This window comes from Coregonus lavaretus (genome assembly GCF_964263955.1).
Source record: "Coregonus lavaretus genome assembly, contig: HAP1_SCAFFOLD_243, whole genome shotgun sequence".
NCBI lineage: Eukaryota > Metazoa > Chordata > Actinopteri > Salmoniformes > Salmonidae > Coregonus > Coregonus lavaretus.
In genome coordinates this window covers 635470-653276 of record NW_028156709.1, presented here as the reverse complement: position 1 = coordinate 653276, position 17807 = coordinate 635470, and the positions used below count along the sequence as shown (strand labels likewise).

Genomic DNA, 17807 nt, shown 5'->3' with positions numbered 1-17807 from the left:
CCTTAACCTGGATGTTCTGTTCTGCGTTGTGTACTATTCTAATAATTTGAAGTTGGATGGAATAACCATTTTAACTCTCCTACAATCATAATGATATCAAATAACTACAGACAGTGGTGGAAAAAGTACGCAATTGTCATACTTGAGTAAAAGTAAAGATACCTTAATAGAAAATGACTCAAGTAAAAGTGAAAGTCACCCAGTAAAATTCTACTTGAGTAAAAGTCTAAAAGTATTTGGTTTAAAATATACTTAAGTATCAAAAGTAAATGTAATTACTAAAATATACTTAAGTATCAAAAGTAAAAGTATAAATATTTTCAAATTCCTTATATTAAGCAAACCAGGCTGCACCATTTTCTTGTTTTTTATTTACAGAGCCAGAGGCACACACCAACATTCAGACATCAAGTTCGGTTAATAAAAAAGTGGTCAGATGACGCAGATGCTAAGCTACAGGACTGTTTTGCTAGCACAGACTGGAACATGTTCCCGGGATTCTTCAGATAGCATTGAGGAGTACACCACATCAGTCACTGGCTTCATCAATAAGTGCATCGATGATGTCGTCCCCACAGTGACCGTACGTACATACCCCAACCAGAAGCCATGGATTACAGGAAACATCCGCACTGAGCTAAAGGGTAGAGCTGCCGCTTTCAAGGAGCGGGACTCTAACCCGGACGCTTATAAGAAATCCCGCTATGCCCTCCGACGAACCATCAAACAGGCAAAGAGTCAATACAGGACTAAGATTGAATCGTACTACACCGGCTCTGACGCTCGTCGGATGTGGCAGGGCTTGAAAACTATTACAGACTACAAAGGGAAGCACAGCCGCGAGCTGCCCAGTGACACAAGACTTCCAGACGAGCTAAACCACTTCTATGCTCGCTTCGAGGCAAGCAACACTGAAGCATGCATGAGAGCACCAGCTGTTCCTGATGACTATGTGATCACGCTCTCCGTAGCCGATGTGAGTAAGACTTTTAAGCAGGTCAACATTCACAAGGCCGCAGGGCCAGATGGATTACCAGGACGTGTACTCCGAGCATGTGCTGACCAACTGGCAAGTGTCTTCACTGACATTTTCAACATGTCCCTGACTGAGTCTGTAATACCAACATGTTTCAAGCAGACCATCATTGTCCCCGTGCCCAAGGACTCTAAGATAACCTGCCTAAATGACTACTGACCCGTAGCACTGACGTCTGTAGCCATGAAGTGCTTTGAAAGGCTGGTCATGGCTCACATCAACACCATTATCCCAGAAACCCTAGACCCACTCCAATTTGTATACCGCCCCAACAGATCCACAGATGATGCAATCTCTATTGCACTCCACACTGCCCTTTCCCACCTGGACAAGAGGAACACCTACGTGAGAATGCTATTCATTGACTACAGCTCAGCATTCAACACCATAGTGCCCTCAAAGCTCATCACTAAGCTAAGGATCCTGGGACTAAACACCTCCCTCTGCAACTGGATCCTGGACTTCCTGATGGGCCGCCCCCAGGTGGTAAGGGTAGGTAACAACACATCTGCCACACTGATCCTCAACACAGGGGCCCCTCAGGGGTGCGTGCTCAGTCCCCTCCTGTACTCCCTGTTCACCCATGACTGCATGGCCAGGCACGACTCCGACACCATCATTAAGTTTGCCGACGACACAACAGTGGTAGGCCTGATCACCGACAACGATGAGACAGCCTATAGGGAGGAGGTCAGAGACCTGGCCGTGTGGTGCCAGGATAACAACCTCTCCCTCAACGTGACCAAGACAAAGGAGATGATTGTGGACTACAGGAAAAAAAGAGGACTGAGCACGCCCCCATTCTCATCGACGGGGCTGTAGTGGAACAGGTTGAGAGCTTCAAGTTCCTTGGTGTCCACATCACCAACGAACTATCATGGTCCAAACACACCAAGACAGTCGTGAAGAGGGCACGACAAAGCCTATTCCCCCTCAGGAGACTGAAAAGATTTGGCATGGGTCCTCAGATCCTCAAAAAATTCTACAGCTGCACCATCGAGAGCATCCTGACTGGTTGCATCACCGCCTGGTATGGCAACTGCTTGGCCTCCGACCGCAAGGCACTACAGAGGGTAGTGCGTACGGCCCAGTACTTCACTGGGGCCAAGCTTCCTGCCATCCATACCTCTATACCAGGCGGTGTCAGAGGAAGGCCCTCAAAATTGTCAAAGACTCCAGCCACCCTAGTCATAGACTGTTCTCTCTGCTACCGCACGGCAAGCGGTACAGGAGTGCCAAGTCTAGGTCCAAAAGACTTCTCAACAGCTTCTACCCCCAAGCCATAAGACTCCTGAATAGCTAATCATGGCTACCCAGACTATTTGCACTGCCCCCCCACTCCATCTTTTTATGCTGCTGCTACTCTGTCAATTATTTATGCATAGTCACTTTAACTCTACCCACATGTACATATTACTTCAACTACCTCAACTAGCCGGTGCCCCCGCACATTGACTCTGCACCGGTACCCCCCTGTATATATAGCCTCCCTATTGTTATTTTATTTTACTTCTGCTCTTTTTTTCTCAACACTTTTTTGTTGTTTTATTCTACTTTTTTATTAAAAATAAATGCACTGTTGGTTAAGGGCTGTAAGTAAGCATTTCACTGTAATGTCTGCACCTGTTGTATTCGGCGCATGTGGCCAATAAAATTAGATTTGATTTGATCAATTACAAACAAAGTTTTTTGTGTTTTAGTGAGTCTGCCAGATCAGAGGCAGTAGGTATGACCAGGGATGTTCTGTTGATAGTGCGTGAATTGGACAATTTTCCTGACCTGCTAAGCCTTCAAAATGTAATGAGTACTTTTGGGTGTCAAGGAAAATGTATGGAGTAAAAAGTGCAATATTTTCTTAAGGAATGTAGTAAAGTAAAAGTAGTCACAAATATGAATCATAAAGTAAAGTACAGATACCCAAAAAAACAAATACTTAAGTAGTACTTTAAAGTATTTTTACTTAAAGTAGTTTACACCACTGACTACAGACACAATTTTCTACGACTGTTCTAAACAATAATAATAATATGCCATTTAGCAGACGCTTTTATCTAAAGCGACTTACAGTCATGCATGCATACATTTTTGTGTATGGGTGGTCCCGGGGATCGAACCCACTAACTTGGCGTTACAATCACCGTGCTCTACCAGCTGAGCTACAGAGGACCACACTTCCACATCTTGTTAGGATCCACCCCGGCGACGTACTGCCTGCAGATCCTTGTTGGCCCCCATGGTATCTAGATCAGTTCAATGCAATCGTACTTTTACATGACAATTGGTCAGTGCTATCTGAAATCCTTGGGACGTCCCTACCCTAAACTCTAACCCTAACCTTAACCCGTTTAAACGTCAACTTCAATGGGGTAGGGACGTTCCAAGGATCTTTTATAACACGAACCCATGACAATGGTATGTTTCATATCCCATCATGCATTGCGGTATGCGACATTATTATTTTTTAAATACAAACTATGCACACCTTGGGTTATCGAAACGTTTTGCACACATTTTGGTCATAATATATTACGATTGCACACAAATTAGCACCACATTGTACCGCGACGTTATTGTGAACCGTCTCCGTAAATTGTATCCTCCGTGGTGGCTACCTTGCCTTTTTTAAGTGGTTAATCAGCTTTGCGCAGTGGCAGTATCGTAGCCGATGAGGTTTATCCGAGGCGCGATTATTGCTAGTTGAAAACTTTACCCAATACCCCGCCGTGACGACTTGAAATATAGTCGGCATTGGCAATTTTTGACGGTCTCTAAGGAGACTGATTTCTTTGTTAAAAATAGTAAGGTAGGAAATATCTTGCTGGAACGGTCATATCAGGAGCTTATTGAATATGCCAGCATTTGCAGATGTGTTATTGACTGTATATTTGTAATGCACATACCTTAATGAGATTTACCATATCTCTGCACTTCAATGACAACACGAGCTTCCCAGTTATGCTACATATATCCCAATCAGAGTGATTTTTATGTAGTGGGTGTGCGAGTTTGTAGACAGTTTGTCAATTATCGAACCATGTCTCTGACTTTGGAACTAGTTCAAACTGTTTTCCCATTGGTTTGTTTTTTGTCGCTGTTTACCGGTAGTTGGTTTGATGTTGCTACTACTGAGTAAAAGCAGGAAAAATAAAAGCATTTGTACCACAGATAGAATAACAGTGGTGGAAAAGGTACTGAAAGCCAGGGAGGGACACACTCCAACGCTCAAACATAATTTACAAATGAAGCATGTGTGTTTAGTGAGTCCACCAGATCAGAGGCAGTAGGGATGACCAGGGATGTTCTCTTGATAAGCGCGTGAATTGGACATTTTTTTCTGTCCTGCTAAGCATTCAAAATGTAATGAGTACTTTTGGGTGTCAAGGAAAATGTATGGAGTAAAAAGTACTATATTTTCTTTATAAGGAATGTAGTGAAGTACAAGTAAAAGTTGTCAAAAAATATAAATAGTAAAGTACAAATACCCCCCAAAACTATTTAAGTAGTACTTTAAAGTATTTTGACTTAAGTACTTTACTCCACTGTAGAATAATAAGCCAGATATTTCACCGGATGTATAAATGTGAAGCATCCATTTGGCGTTTACACTCACTACCAAATATGGTGGAGAGGAAGCTCAGTGCCCGGCAGTGGGAGAAGATGGAGCGAGATGGATTTTGGGCGAAATTTTGCACATTTACTAATCGATGAAGCTAGCGATGGGGAAACGAAGATTCCTGAAGCATTGAGCATTTCCAGACAATTGTGTCGAAAATAGGTTTATTACACGAGGCGTTGATCAACACGGTGTACACTAGTGGCACCTGCTGGTCAAAATAAGCCCTTTCCTATTCTACCGAAATCAATACCAAACCAATCGGGTTCGACAAAACAAAGCTTCGGGCGTAATTGATCACGTGCTTCTGATAAAGCCATATCGGCACACTGATTCGAAGTAAACTTGATTTCGATGCATGCCTCAGAGCTCCGGTATCAGGCGTAATATCACTAGATGAAACATTTGATCGCCATACAGTTTTCTGTTTCCAAAACTAGAATCAGTAACAAACAGAGTGTACTGCGTTTTGTAGACTTTACCATTTGCCAAAGTTGCAAAAAATGGTGTTGTTTAGAAGGCGTTCCCTAGCGGAAATATGCTAATACATGATATAACCTTGCTTGTTCTATGTTAGCTATACAAATCTTTGTTGTACCCTGTTATTTTCCATCATCAGAGCCGGCTAGAAATAGTAAAATACTTTACCGTAAGTACTGCTGTTTGGTTGGCTAGCGCAATTATTTATAAAAAAAAAAAAAAATGTTTTGTCATTTAGCAGACGCTCTTATCCAGAGCGACTTACAGGAGCAATTAGGGTTAAGTGCCTTGCTCAAGGGCACATCGACAGATTTTTCACCTAGTCGGCTCTGGGATTAGAACCAGCGACCTTTCGGTTACTGGCACAACGCTCTTAACCACTAAGCTACCTGCCGCCCAAATTGCTGTCTATGATGAGTATATTTGCATTATTTTTTGCAATATTGAAACCTGGAGTTCTGTGATTGAGAAGATAGACATTGGACATGCTTCTACCATTTTGCACCTCAGATATCGTCCTATCGATAATATTGATAGCCATCGTAGTTGTTTTCGCATTAACCTCAATCATTACGGTACAATTCTATGTTGACGTTCTTGCTGATTTCGTAGCCCCAATGAAATATCATAATAGGCCACTTTTTCTGTGTGTAAATGTAATATTTGTAGGATTAATAGGCCGTCCTTCACACAGTGTAGTCAGTAGTAGATATTGTAACCTAAATACCTAGCTAGCTACAGTGAGTTACAACACAAAAAGTAGCTAGCTAGATACATCAGCCGACTGCCTTCCATAGCTACCGCTAACGTTACTAGTTAGCTAGCTGTAACAGTGATACCGCCACGTCTTCTTATCCTCCCACCCGGATACTGAGTGACCCTTTACAATGGCCGCTGCAAGAAAACGTACGCTATCGGGCATCGAAGATGTGATTGACAGAAAAGCAAAGATTATCAAAGACAGCGGTGAGAAGAGACACATTGCAGCCCTGATCCTCGCGACGGGAGGTAGTAAGGGGATTCCCCTGAAGAATATCAAAATGCTAGCCGGTGTCCCCCTCATTGGATGGGTTCTGAGAGCTGCAGTGGACTCCAAACAGTTTGACAGGTAATTCAGTTCAATCTAATAGTCAAATGTCTTTCAATCTAACTAGAGTATATGGAGTTGCTTTGATAGAAGCTTGGTAGGCTAGCTATATACAACCCACATGAAAAAATACTAGTATACTATGATATAAACACTATAGTATTCACTGTATTGTTTTTGCGGACTTTACTGTAGTATTCACTGTAGTATACTGTATTATTTACAGTTAACTATAGTATACATACTGTAGTATATACTATAGCAATTAATGTAGTGTGATTGCGGAATGTAGTATACTGTAGTATTTACTGTAGTGTTTTTGCGGACTGTAGTATACTGTAGTATTTACTGTGTTTTTGTTTTAATATCTTTGACATAGAAGTGAGGGCTTTCTCCTTGAGGAAACCTACTAGAGAAATACTAAAAGAGCTCATTTTCCATAACCTGTAGAGTGGAACAGATAGGTCAGTGCTTCTGCTCTTTTCTAACTGTAGGGAACACAATAGATGGTCTATACTTGGCATGTAGATTTCTCACTTATGGGTAGTACAAATTGGGATATGGGGGAGGTGAATGGGCAGGGTATATGCAAATTACTGTAGTATTTACTATACAGTAGTTAAAAAGGGTGGTGTTTTTGCGGACATTACTGTAGCATTTGCTACAGTGTTTTTTTGCAGATACTACTGTAGTATTTACTATAGTATTCTACAGTACACTACAACATTCTCTACTAAGTACTACACATGATCAAGGGATACTACAGTGTGTAGTATATTATTCTACAGTATACTATAGTTTATTACAGAATTCTATAGTAAGTATTGTAGTATTCTATAGTAAACTGTAATATTTTTAAATGTGGGAAAGCATGTTGACATTCTTGTTTTGGGTGGATGGATAATATTGTTATTTGAAAGTTAGTGTACTGTCTCTGAATGAACCCCCTGGCTTGGGCTTGGCCACACAAGACTGGATTGGACTGATGTAGCCTACTTGTTACAAAGCCTGAGGAATCAACTTCTTCTGTTCTTTCTCCCAGTGTGTGGGTATCAACTGACCATGATGACATTGAGAAGGTGGCCAAGGCATGGGGAGCTCAGGTTCACCGCAGGAGCCCAGAGGTGTCCAAAGACTCATCCAGCTCTCTGGACACAATCCAGGAATTCGCCAGATTAAACCCAGGTAGGGGGTGAATCTCAATTGTATTTCCTTGATTCCTCATGTCCTCTCTCCTTGCCTCCTTCTCAAAATGCATTAGTGGAGGATATCTGAGTGGAGGAACCTCAGATCTTCTGCTCCAATGTGCTGTGACAAGGACGGAGGCGTGAGGAATCAAGGAAATACAATTGAGATTCACTTTATGACATAGCAACAGGGAAGTGTCAACGTTGGTTATCATTTATTGTGACAGAACCACACCCTCTTTGACATTTCACAATCGTTTGTAATGACCGTTTTGCATCGCTTTGTTATAGATGTCAGCCGTTAATGGAATATATGCAGAACATGTTTATCCACTAGCTAGACTAAGGCTCTGGGGCGGTATGTATCAAGCATCTCAGAGTAGGAATACTGATCTAGGATCAGGTCCCCCCTGTCCATGTAGTCTTGTTCATTGTGATCTATGAGGCAACATTTGGGATTATCCCAATAAAGTGGGACCCACTCCATAGCTACAGTTGACAACAGTGGCAGCATATACAAGATTATTACCGTTTCACATACTCATCTGATCTCAAATGGTATCTCATAGTCTGCTGTGTGTTGTCCTCCTCCAGAGGTGAATGTGATCTGTCACATCCAGGCCACGTCTCCCTGCCTGCACCCCTTCCACCTGAAGGAGGCCCTGGAGATGATCACCAACCAGGGCTGCCAGTCCGTCTTCTCCGTGGTCCGACGACACCACTTCCGCTGGCAGGAGGTCAAGAAAGGAGGTACAGGATAGCCTTATGTTATGTTTAGGGCCTTACACTTAGGCACGGTTTCCCGGATACAGATTAACCATAGTGCTGGATTAAGAAGCAAGGTCAATGGAGTAACATTGAAAATTATTTTTAGTTCAGGATTAGGTTTAATCTGTGTGGGGAAAAAACACCCCAGGGCTACTTTAAAAGTAGGGTCAGGATTTTTTTCCTGACCACGTGACTGTCTATCACAATAGAGAGATGGGGGGGTGATTAAACAAGTGAGTTTTTCTCCTGACCAGGAAGTAGTCTGGTTTCTAGTTATAACCTATTAACTCATATTATGTGTTCTCTCTCCTCTTCAGGTAGTGTAGCCACCCAGCCTCTCAACCTGGATCCATCCAACAGGCTCCGGAGACAGGACTGGGATGGAGAGCTGTGTGAGAACGGATCTTTCTATTTCTCCACCAGAGCCCTTATCGAGAAAGGCGTACTGCAAGTAACTGTCACCATGCCCCATCATGGCCCATATTCACAAAGCGACTCAGGAAGTAGTGCTGGTCTAGGATCAGTTTTGAAAGAATAGTGAGGAGACCATCTGAACTTCAGTATTATGCTGTTATTAAAGTTTAAACAAGGATTGGTTCTTAAGGCTTCATCAGCCTGGTTATTAGTTGGTCACAGTCAATAGTTCCTCAATTCATTATTGCATGTTCAGCCTAGGAGAGCCTGTAGTGTGTGTGTGTGAGAGAAATTCCTCTTCATTCGTTTATTAGTAACATTCCCCAACAATATCACTCTGTATGCCGTAGTGACTATGATATTATTAACAAATATCCACTTCTAACACGATCACAATGAATAAGATTATATGGACAGGGAGGACCTGATCCTAGATACGTGCCCAGATGTTTATCTCTGCTGTTGGTGGTGACTAAGCTTATTTCCTTACTGGGATCAATAAAGTTTATTCATTCAGTGGACGTGCGCTTGTCTAGAAACAAAATACACACTGAGAGATGGACTGATCTGTGATACTACTAGATATTCTGTTGTCAACTGGTGTTGATTTGAATGCTAATAGAAATGCCCTTTCTCTTGTGTTGTCTTTCTCAGGGGGGAAAGTGGGCTTACTATGAGATGCTGCCAGAGTACAGTGTGGATATTGATGTTGATATCGACTGGCCCGTGGCAGAACAGAGAGTACTGAGGTAGTCTGAAATCACTGACCTAGAGCTTCAAGTTCTCTCTCTGAAAATGTTTACTTGAATGCTATTTGAATGCACTTTAAATTCGATTTAGTGGTAAAGCAACACAATGCTGTAACACAGAGGAGTGATTCTCCAAATGTATTTCCCTGTGTGTTGTGTTGTTCCTCTCCAGGTTTGGTTACTTTGGCCTGGACAAGCCTGAGGTGGTGCGCCTGCTGCTGTGTAACATCTCAGGCTGTCTGACTGACGGCCGCGTCCTCATCTCTGTCTCTGGAGAGGAGATGGTCTCAGTCAACACCAGAGATACCATGGGTATCCGCATGCTGCAGAGAGAGGGGGTGGAGGTACAATACAGAACATTTCAATGGTTTATTTCACAAATTCGACATTACAAAGTATCAATGGCAACCGATGCTGAAGTATGACACAATTCACATAAATACACTATGCACAAGAAAATCATCAACACAATAAAAAACGACAACTTCAAAATAAATATATTTAGGAAAATCGTCAGTTCTAAGGGTAAGACAGAAGTGGTAGTCCCTAGCTCACTGGTTAAGCAGCCTAGTCATCTATGATTCTGGTTAAGCAGCCTAGTCATCTATGATTCTGGTTGAGCAGCCTAGTCATGTACATTGCATTCAGAAAGTATTCAGACCCCTTGACTTTTTCCACATGGTTAGGTTAGACGTATTCTAAAATGGATTAAATAATTGATTTCCCCTAAATCTACACTCAGTACCCCATAATGACAAAGCAAAAACAGGTTTTTAGAATTTTTAGCAGATGTATACAAAATAAATATATCACATTTACATAAGTATTCAGACCCTGTACTTTGTTGAAGCACCTTTGGCAGCGATTACAGCCTTGAGTCTTCTTGGGTATGACGCTACAAGCTTGGCACACCTGTATTTGGGGAGTTTCTCCCATTCATGTCTGCAGATCCTCTCAAGCTCTGTCAGGTTGGATGGGGAGCGTCACTGCACAGCTATTTTCAGGTCTCTCCAGAGATGTTCGATTGGGTTCAAGTCCGGGCTCTGGCTGGGCCACTCAAGGACATTCAGAGACTTGTCCCGAAGCCACTCCTGCATTGTCTTGGCTGTGTGCTTAGGGCCGTTGTCCTGTTGGAAGGTGAACCTTCACCCCAGTCTGAGGTCCTGAGTGCTCTGGAGCAGGTTTTCATCAAGGATCTCTCTGTACTTCACTCCGTTCATCTTTCCCTCCATCCTGAATAATCTTCCTGTCGCTGAAAAACATCCCCACAGCATGATGCTGCCACCACCATGCTTCACCGTAGGGATGGTGCCAGGTTTCCTCCAGACATGACGAGTTCAATCTTGGTTTTATCAGACCAGAGAATCTTGTTTCTCATGGTCTAAGAGTCCTTTAGGTGCCTTTTGGAAAACTCCAAGTGGGCTGTCCTGTGCCTTTTACTGAAGAGTGTATTCTGTCTGGCCACTCTACCATAAATGCCTGATTGGTGGAGTGCTGCAGAGATGGTTGCCCTTCTGGAAGGTTCTCCCATCTCCACAGAAGAACTTCGGAGCTCTGTCAGAGTAACCATCTGGTTCTTGGTCACCTCCCTGACCAAGGCCCTTCTACCCAGATTGCTCAGTTTGGCGGACAGCTCTAGGAAGAGTCTTGGTGGTTCCAAACTTCTTCCATTTAACAATGATGGAGGCCACTATGTTCCTGGGGACCTTCAATGCTGCAGACATTTTTTGGCACCCTGCCCAGATCTGTACCTCGACACAATCCTGTCTCGGGAGCTCTACCGACAATTCCTTTGACCTCATGGCTTGGTTTTTGCTCTGACATGCACTGTCAACTGTGGGACCTTATATAGACAGGTGTGTGTCTTTCTAAATCATGTCCAATCAATTGAATTGACCACAGGTGGACTCCAATCAAGTTGTAGAAACATCTCAAGGATGATCAATGGAAACAGAATGCACCTGAGCTCAATTTGAGTCTCATAGCAAAGGGTCTGAATACTTACGTAAATAAGTAATACTTACGTCTTTTTTTATTTGTAATACATTTGCTAAAATTTAGAGAACCCTTTTTTCGCTTTGTTATTATGGGGTATTGTGTGTAGATTGATGAGGAAAATGTTTAATTTAATAAATTTTAGAATAAGGCTGTAACGTAACAAAATGTGGAAAAAGGGAAGGGCTCTGAATACTTTCCGAATGCACTGTAAATCCACTCCACCAACTGCAGTTTAATAACCAAAATCAAATAAAAAATCAAACTCAGGGTGTCATGTCATAGCTGACACACCATTCTTTCTGGGCAGTGACAGTTAACCTCACATAACATGTTCAACTTGAAGCAGCATTAAGCTACTATAAAATCTCAAAAGAAAAGCATTAATCCAATCATTTTACATTTGTCATTTAGCCAGAGCGATTTACAGGAGCAATTAGGGTTAAGTGCCTTGGTCAAGGGCACATTGACAGATTTTTCACCTAGTCCGCTCGGGGATTCGGACCAGCGACCTTTTGGTTACTGGCTCAACGCTCTTAGCTGCTAGGCTACCTGGCTTCCCTTGTTTTGGCTTTGTGGCAGTATTAAGGATACATGAAGTTAGGTAAAACCAGTTAGGTTTGCTTCGCTAAGCTCTTAACAGAACAGGATGTTTCACACCGTCTGCTCCTGGTATATCTAGATTTAGCCCATACCTTATCACTGAAACCACCGCCCATTAAACACACACACATAGGCTACTATTTACTTTAACTGTCATATGACATTATTTGTTTGAGTTTCCTCATACCCTCTAAGGACACATCTCAAATGACATCCTTATTCACATTATTGACCCGAACCGTACTGTGCTGGCTAGGCTATTTTCTTCTCCCACTGTCGGTTCCAGAAACTATGGTGGATGCGTAACCAGGCCGTCTCAGAATTAAAACTGTATATTGTCTCTCCTCCAGGTGATCTTGATCTCCTCCAGTGAGGACCCCCAGACCAAGGCCCTGGCTGACAAGCTGTCCCAGAGGACAGGCTGCGAGGTCAGGCAGCTGGGCAAGGACATCCAAGGTGAGGTCAAAGCCATGATGGACGACAGGGATCTGGACTGGAAGGAGGTCGCCTATATGGGTAAACTCACTATTCTTTTCATTTAACAATTTACTACTACTGTTACTATTACGAATACTACTACTAATGCATTTTAGTTATATAGCACAGTTTTAAATATAATGGAATCTCAAGGTTCTTAACCTTCTATTTTGAGTAATACTTGTGTGTTCATATCAATCAAAACGTATGAAGATCTTTATTTGGAGCCCTTCTGAGATGGAAAGGTAGAATAGGCTAGATATCTCTCAGGAATGTGACCGTAGCAGGGGTGTTTGATAACCACGTATCAATGAAACTCAGACAGTAAATGTCAACAGTGAAGTTTGAACCAGTTGAACCTGCAGATTGAACTTGATTGTAATTGGCATGGTAAAACACTCAAATCAAATCGTGAAATGCTTACTTACAAGCCCTTAACCAACAATGCAGTTTTAAGAAAAATAAGTGTTAAGTAAAAAATAGATAAGTTAAAAATAATTAAAGAGCAGCAGTAAAATAACAGTAGCGAGGCTATATACAGGGGGTACCGGTACAGAGTCAATGTGCGGGGGCACCGGTTAGTCGAGATAATTGAGGTAATATGTACATGTAGGTAGAGTTAAAGTGACTATGCGTAGATAATAAACAGAGAGTATCAGCAGCGTAAAATAGGGGCCTTGTGAATGTTGACCTGTTTAAAGGTCGTGATCGCACAGTCATCCGGAACAGCTGATGCTCTCATGCATGCTTCAGTGTTGCTTGCCTCGAAGTGAGCATAGATTTAATTTAGATCGTCTGGTAGGCTTGTGTCAATGGGCAGCTCGCGGCTGTGCTTCCCTTTGTAGTCTGTAATAGTTTGCAAGCCCTGACACATCCGACGAGCGTCGGAGCCGGTGTAGTACGACTCAATCTTAGTCCTGTATTGACGCTTTGCCTGTTTGATGGTTCGTCGGAGGGCATAGCGGGATTTCTAATAAGCGTCCAGGTTAGAGCCCCGCTCCTTGAAAGCAGCAGCTCTACCCTTTAGCTAAGTGCGGATGTTGCCTGTAATCCATGGCTTCTGGTTGGGGTATGTACGTACGGTCACTGTGGGGACGACGTCATCGATGCACTTATTGATGAAGCCAGTGACTGATGTGGTGTACTCCTCAATGCCATCGGAAGAATCCCGGAACATATTCCAGTCTGTGCTAGCAAAACAGTCCTGTAGCTTAGCATCTGCATCATCTGACCACTTCTTTATTGACAGAGTCACTGGTGCTTCCTGCTTTAGTTTTTGCCTGTAAGCAGGAATCAGGAGGATAGAGTTATGGTCATATTTGCCAAATGGAGGGCGAGGGAGAGCTCAATGCCCTGTTATGGAACAGTATCTCCTCATTCACTGTTTCACCCCTCCATTTCTCTCTCTTCTCACCCCTTCATCTCTCTATCCAATCACCCCTCCATCTCTCTCCTCTCATCCCTCTGTTCTCTCATGCCAGGAAGTGATTGTAAGTTCTTCACTGATTAAATAACTTGCATGATTAAATAGCTCCTCTATTAGTAAGGGGAGACAGGGGAAAACTGTCTGATTAAATAGCTCCTCTATTAGTAAGGGGAGACAGGGGGAAACTGTCTGATTAAATAGCTCCTCTATTAGTAAGGGGAGACAGGGGGAAACTGTCTGATTAAATAGCTCCTCTATTAGTAAGGGGAGACAGGGGAAAACTGTCTGATTAAATAGCTCCTCTATTAGTAAGGGGAGACAGGGGAAAACTGTCTGATTAAATAGCTCCTCTATTAGTAAGGGGAGACAGGGGGAAACTGTCTGATTAAATAGCTCCTCTATTAGTAAGGGGAGACAGGGGGAAACTGTCTGATTTAAATAGCTCCTCTATTAGTAAGGGGAGACAGGTTTGGTTTAGTGCTCATTTGTAAAGAGTGTCTCTATTTTCCCTCTGCTTGTATGCTAGGCTACCACTGCAGAAAACTACTGGAATTGTTCATTAATTTTGCATGCCACTGCCAGTCACTGAATATTTATGGTTAAGGTGAGAAGGGAGGTGCCAGCAGTCAAATCCTGGAGAATTTGGGATCGAATTTCAATTTAATCAATTTCTTAAAAGAAAATAGTTTTTTTTATGATTCTCTTAAATCATGTCATATTTGTGCATGTTTTTTTATGTTATGTTTTTGCAACATACTAATTAATCATCCTAAAAATACTTCCAGAACCACCTAATGGATACTTTTTAATAGGAAAATGTACTTATCTCAACCATCCATCTCTCCCTCCATCTCTCCCTCCTACAGGTAATGATGCACCAGATGTTGACTGTCTGAACCTGGCTGGGCTGAGTGCAGTACCCCGGGACGCCCCAGTGGTGGCGATCAACGCTGCTAAATACTCCTGCCACAATGCTGCAGGGCTGGGGGCTGTGAGGGAGTTTGCTGAACACATCATGCTGCTGAAGAAGAAGGCCAAGTCTCAGATGGAACAGGACCGCATACACAGAAGTACATTCTAAACTCTAGAATGTCTTCTACAGTCACAGAGATCCATTCTAAACTCTAGAATGTGTTCTACAGTCACAGAGATCCATTCTAAACTCTAGAATGTCTTCTAAAGTCACAGAGATCCATTCTAAACTCTAGAATGTGTTCTACAGTCACAGAGATCCATTCTAAACTCTAGAATATGTTCTACAGTCACAGAGATCCATTCTAAACTCTAGAATGTGTTCTAAAGTCAGAGAGATCCATTCTAAACTCTAGAATGTGTTCTAAAGTCACAGAGATCCATTCTAAACTCTAGAATGTATTCTGAAGTAGGGATGGACATTTTAAATAATTTCACTATTCGAAAAATATCATGACATTTTCTCGGATATCCGGATAGTTTTAAACGTGGACACTTGTTTGCTGCGCAGCCTGCACAACTCGGGAGAAACTGTGGGGGCAGGGACCGGTGGTGTGCGACACAGTTGGGAGATAGAAAAAGTAGCCACTGACTCGCGCTAGTTAGACACTTGTAAATGCCATAGGTTATCTATCATCCCATCTGGCAGTGCATGTCTTTACTGCTAGCTAGGCTAGTTGAGGCCATTTTGCTGCGCTCCCTGGCCATGTCTACAACAGCCCAATTCAGATTAAACAGCCTACCTGAAGGTTGCTCGTTATGGCCTACTCCTCATTTGCATTGATTAGAGAACTCCCACTTCCCGTTGCTACACATGGAGCCTCTGACTGTAGCGTCAACAAAAGCAAGCTAAGTGAAACCTGTGTATGTTTTGAAATTACGTTCAAATTTGTTACATTGTTTTATTAAATTAAGAATGTCATGGTATATCCTTGTGTGTAGCAATGTCACATAGATCATTTTATTTAATTAAGACGAAGCCTTTACATTTTTAAGATAGGCCTATGATTTATTGGTGTTAATACTCTTGCAAGTATTGGAATACTAACATCTGTTAGAATATTTTAATAACCGTGCCCATCGCTAGTTTTTACAGGTTGTCAGATCAAGGTAGTTTGGGGTTTTAATTTACTTTAGATTTTGATTGTTTTTCTCTCCACTTTTTAATGTTATGTCTTAATTTTGGGGGGACTGTAGTAGGACATGGACTTGGAGTTGCTTTGAGATGTAGTCTTCTGTAGCTCAGCTGGTAGAGCACGGCGTTTGTAACGCCAAGGTAGTGGGTTCGATCCCCGGGACCAACCATACACAAAAACATGTATGCACGCAAAAGCGTCTGCTAAATGGCATATTATAGATGCTTGTTGGTTTGGGTGTTTACTTTTGTATTTTGCCTGCAATTTGTTTGTAAAATACTATATGCTCATAAATATAAGAAACAATTTCTTACCCCCTGCTTTAATCTGAACTATTCTAGAGATGATTTTAGCCTTACACCTTCAAGATTGTAACATTGTGGCAGGGAGTTATATTTTATGGGGTGGTTCACATACATCTTCTTGCCACCAGATGGCAGTCTAGCGCCTCAAACCTCAGTTGAAGGAAAGACCGGGATGACAACTTTTTTTTTATTTTTTTTATTTAACCTTTATTTAACCAGGTAAGCCAGTTGAGAACAAGTTCTCATTTACAACTTAGACCAACAATCTTGTACAACCATCAAGAAGTCTCACATGCTTTCCTTTTCAGGCTTTCACTCAGTTGTAGCAACATCAAACCAAATACCGGTAACAGCTAAAAACAACATGTGATCATACAGTATAGGATATGTTTCTTCATTTATAGCATTGTGTGGCGATTTCCATCTATCCATGTTGCAGAGATCAGCACAGCAGGGCTGTCAGCAAACGTGTGGCGAGCTGGCATTTGCCTCAGAACTATTGATTTGGTTGAATACAAAATATTGACACAAAAAGCATTGAAAAGAGGGACAAAGTACTGTTGTTTAGACTGATCTGCCTCATACTGTATGTCGACTCGTTCACAATTAATCTGTGCTTCAGTCTGATCAACTGTAGCCTAATGATAACAAGCACGGCTGCAGGTAGCCTGGGGAAGCCGATGCGCTCTGCTCCCCTCTGGCCAGCGGAAACGAAGCGCGAAACAAACTGCAGCAACCTTGTACTTGTTCACATGAATTCGGAACATTTTGTGGCGATTTTCCTTCACATAGACAGAGACAACAACTGCAATTGGACAATAGAACTAACAGGGCTGAGCTTGCTTTATGCAGGGTTGCATCGTGTATGCCTTTGCATCTGTAAATAAAAAGTTACTCACAGTATGTAATCACTATTGTGTTGATTGATTAATTTTTGGATTGAAAAGGTCTAGGTTGCCTAGCCACCCGAAGTTTGAATATAAATCAAATGTAATCACGTTCACATTTGCTTAACAAATATATGGGCCTGTTTTAGGCTATAAATACAGTACGTTGCCGCTTCCTTTCCCCTGGCCAGAGAGGATCTACGCTACCTGCAGCAGTGGTTGTTATTAGTAGGCTACAGTTGATCAGACTACAGTAGGCTACAGTTGATAGTATCTCAAAATCAGTGGAGGCTGGGGACCCACGGTTTAGGCGCTGACCGCACGGAGACGACAAAGCATGTTTCAAAAATCGTCAAAGGCAAATTATTTTACCCTAAAACATTTGACATTTATAGTAAAATATTATGGAGAATGGGAACGAGAGGGCTACTTACAGTGTTGGGAGATCACAGCAGTGATTGAATGAGGGTATCGGGCATGAATGAAGTGTTCAGAGGCTTGACTTCAGTGCAGGACAGGGGTTGAGGTCTTCAGATGCTAGGCTTCAGTGCAGGACAGGCTTATGATGGATGGAGTTGGAGAACAGCTAAACTCTTCCACTGAGGGCAGGACAGGATTTGACTGGGTGGGAAGACAACAAACAATATTACAACACAGTTAGGCAAAAGAGCT

The 17807-nt window shown here is 42.4% G+C and overlaps 1 protein-coding gene across 1 annotated transcript; it reads left to right on the top strand.

The window, feature by feature from the left end:
• Positions 1-5701: 5701 nt before the first annotated feature.
• On the top strand, positions 5702-17159 carry LOC311126051 (N-acylneuraminate cytidylyltransferase-like). Its single transcript, XM_084200077.1, has 8 exons — positions 5702-6237; positions 7259-7401; positions 7998-8153; positions 8489-8622; positions 9240-9334; positions 9507-9678; positions 12283-12448; positions 14702-17159. The coding sequence occupies exons 1-8, from the start codon at positions 6017-6019 to the stop codon at positions 14914-14916; spliced, it is 1302 nt and encodes a 433-aa protein (XP_084056203.1). The 5' UTR covers positions 5702-6016; the 3' UTR covers positions 14917-17159.
• The last annotated feature ends 648 nt before the right edge of the window (positions 17160-17807 follow it).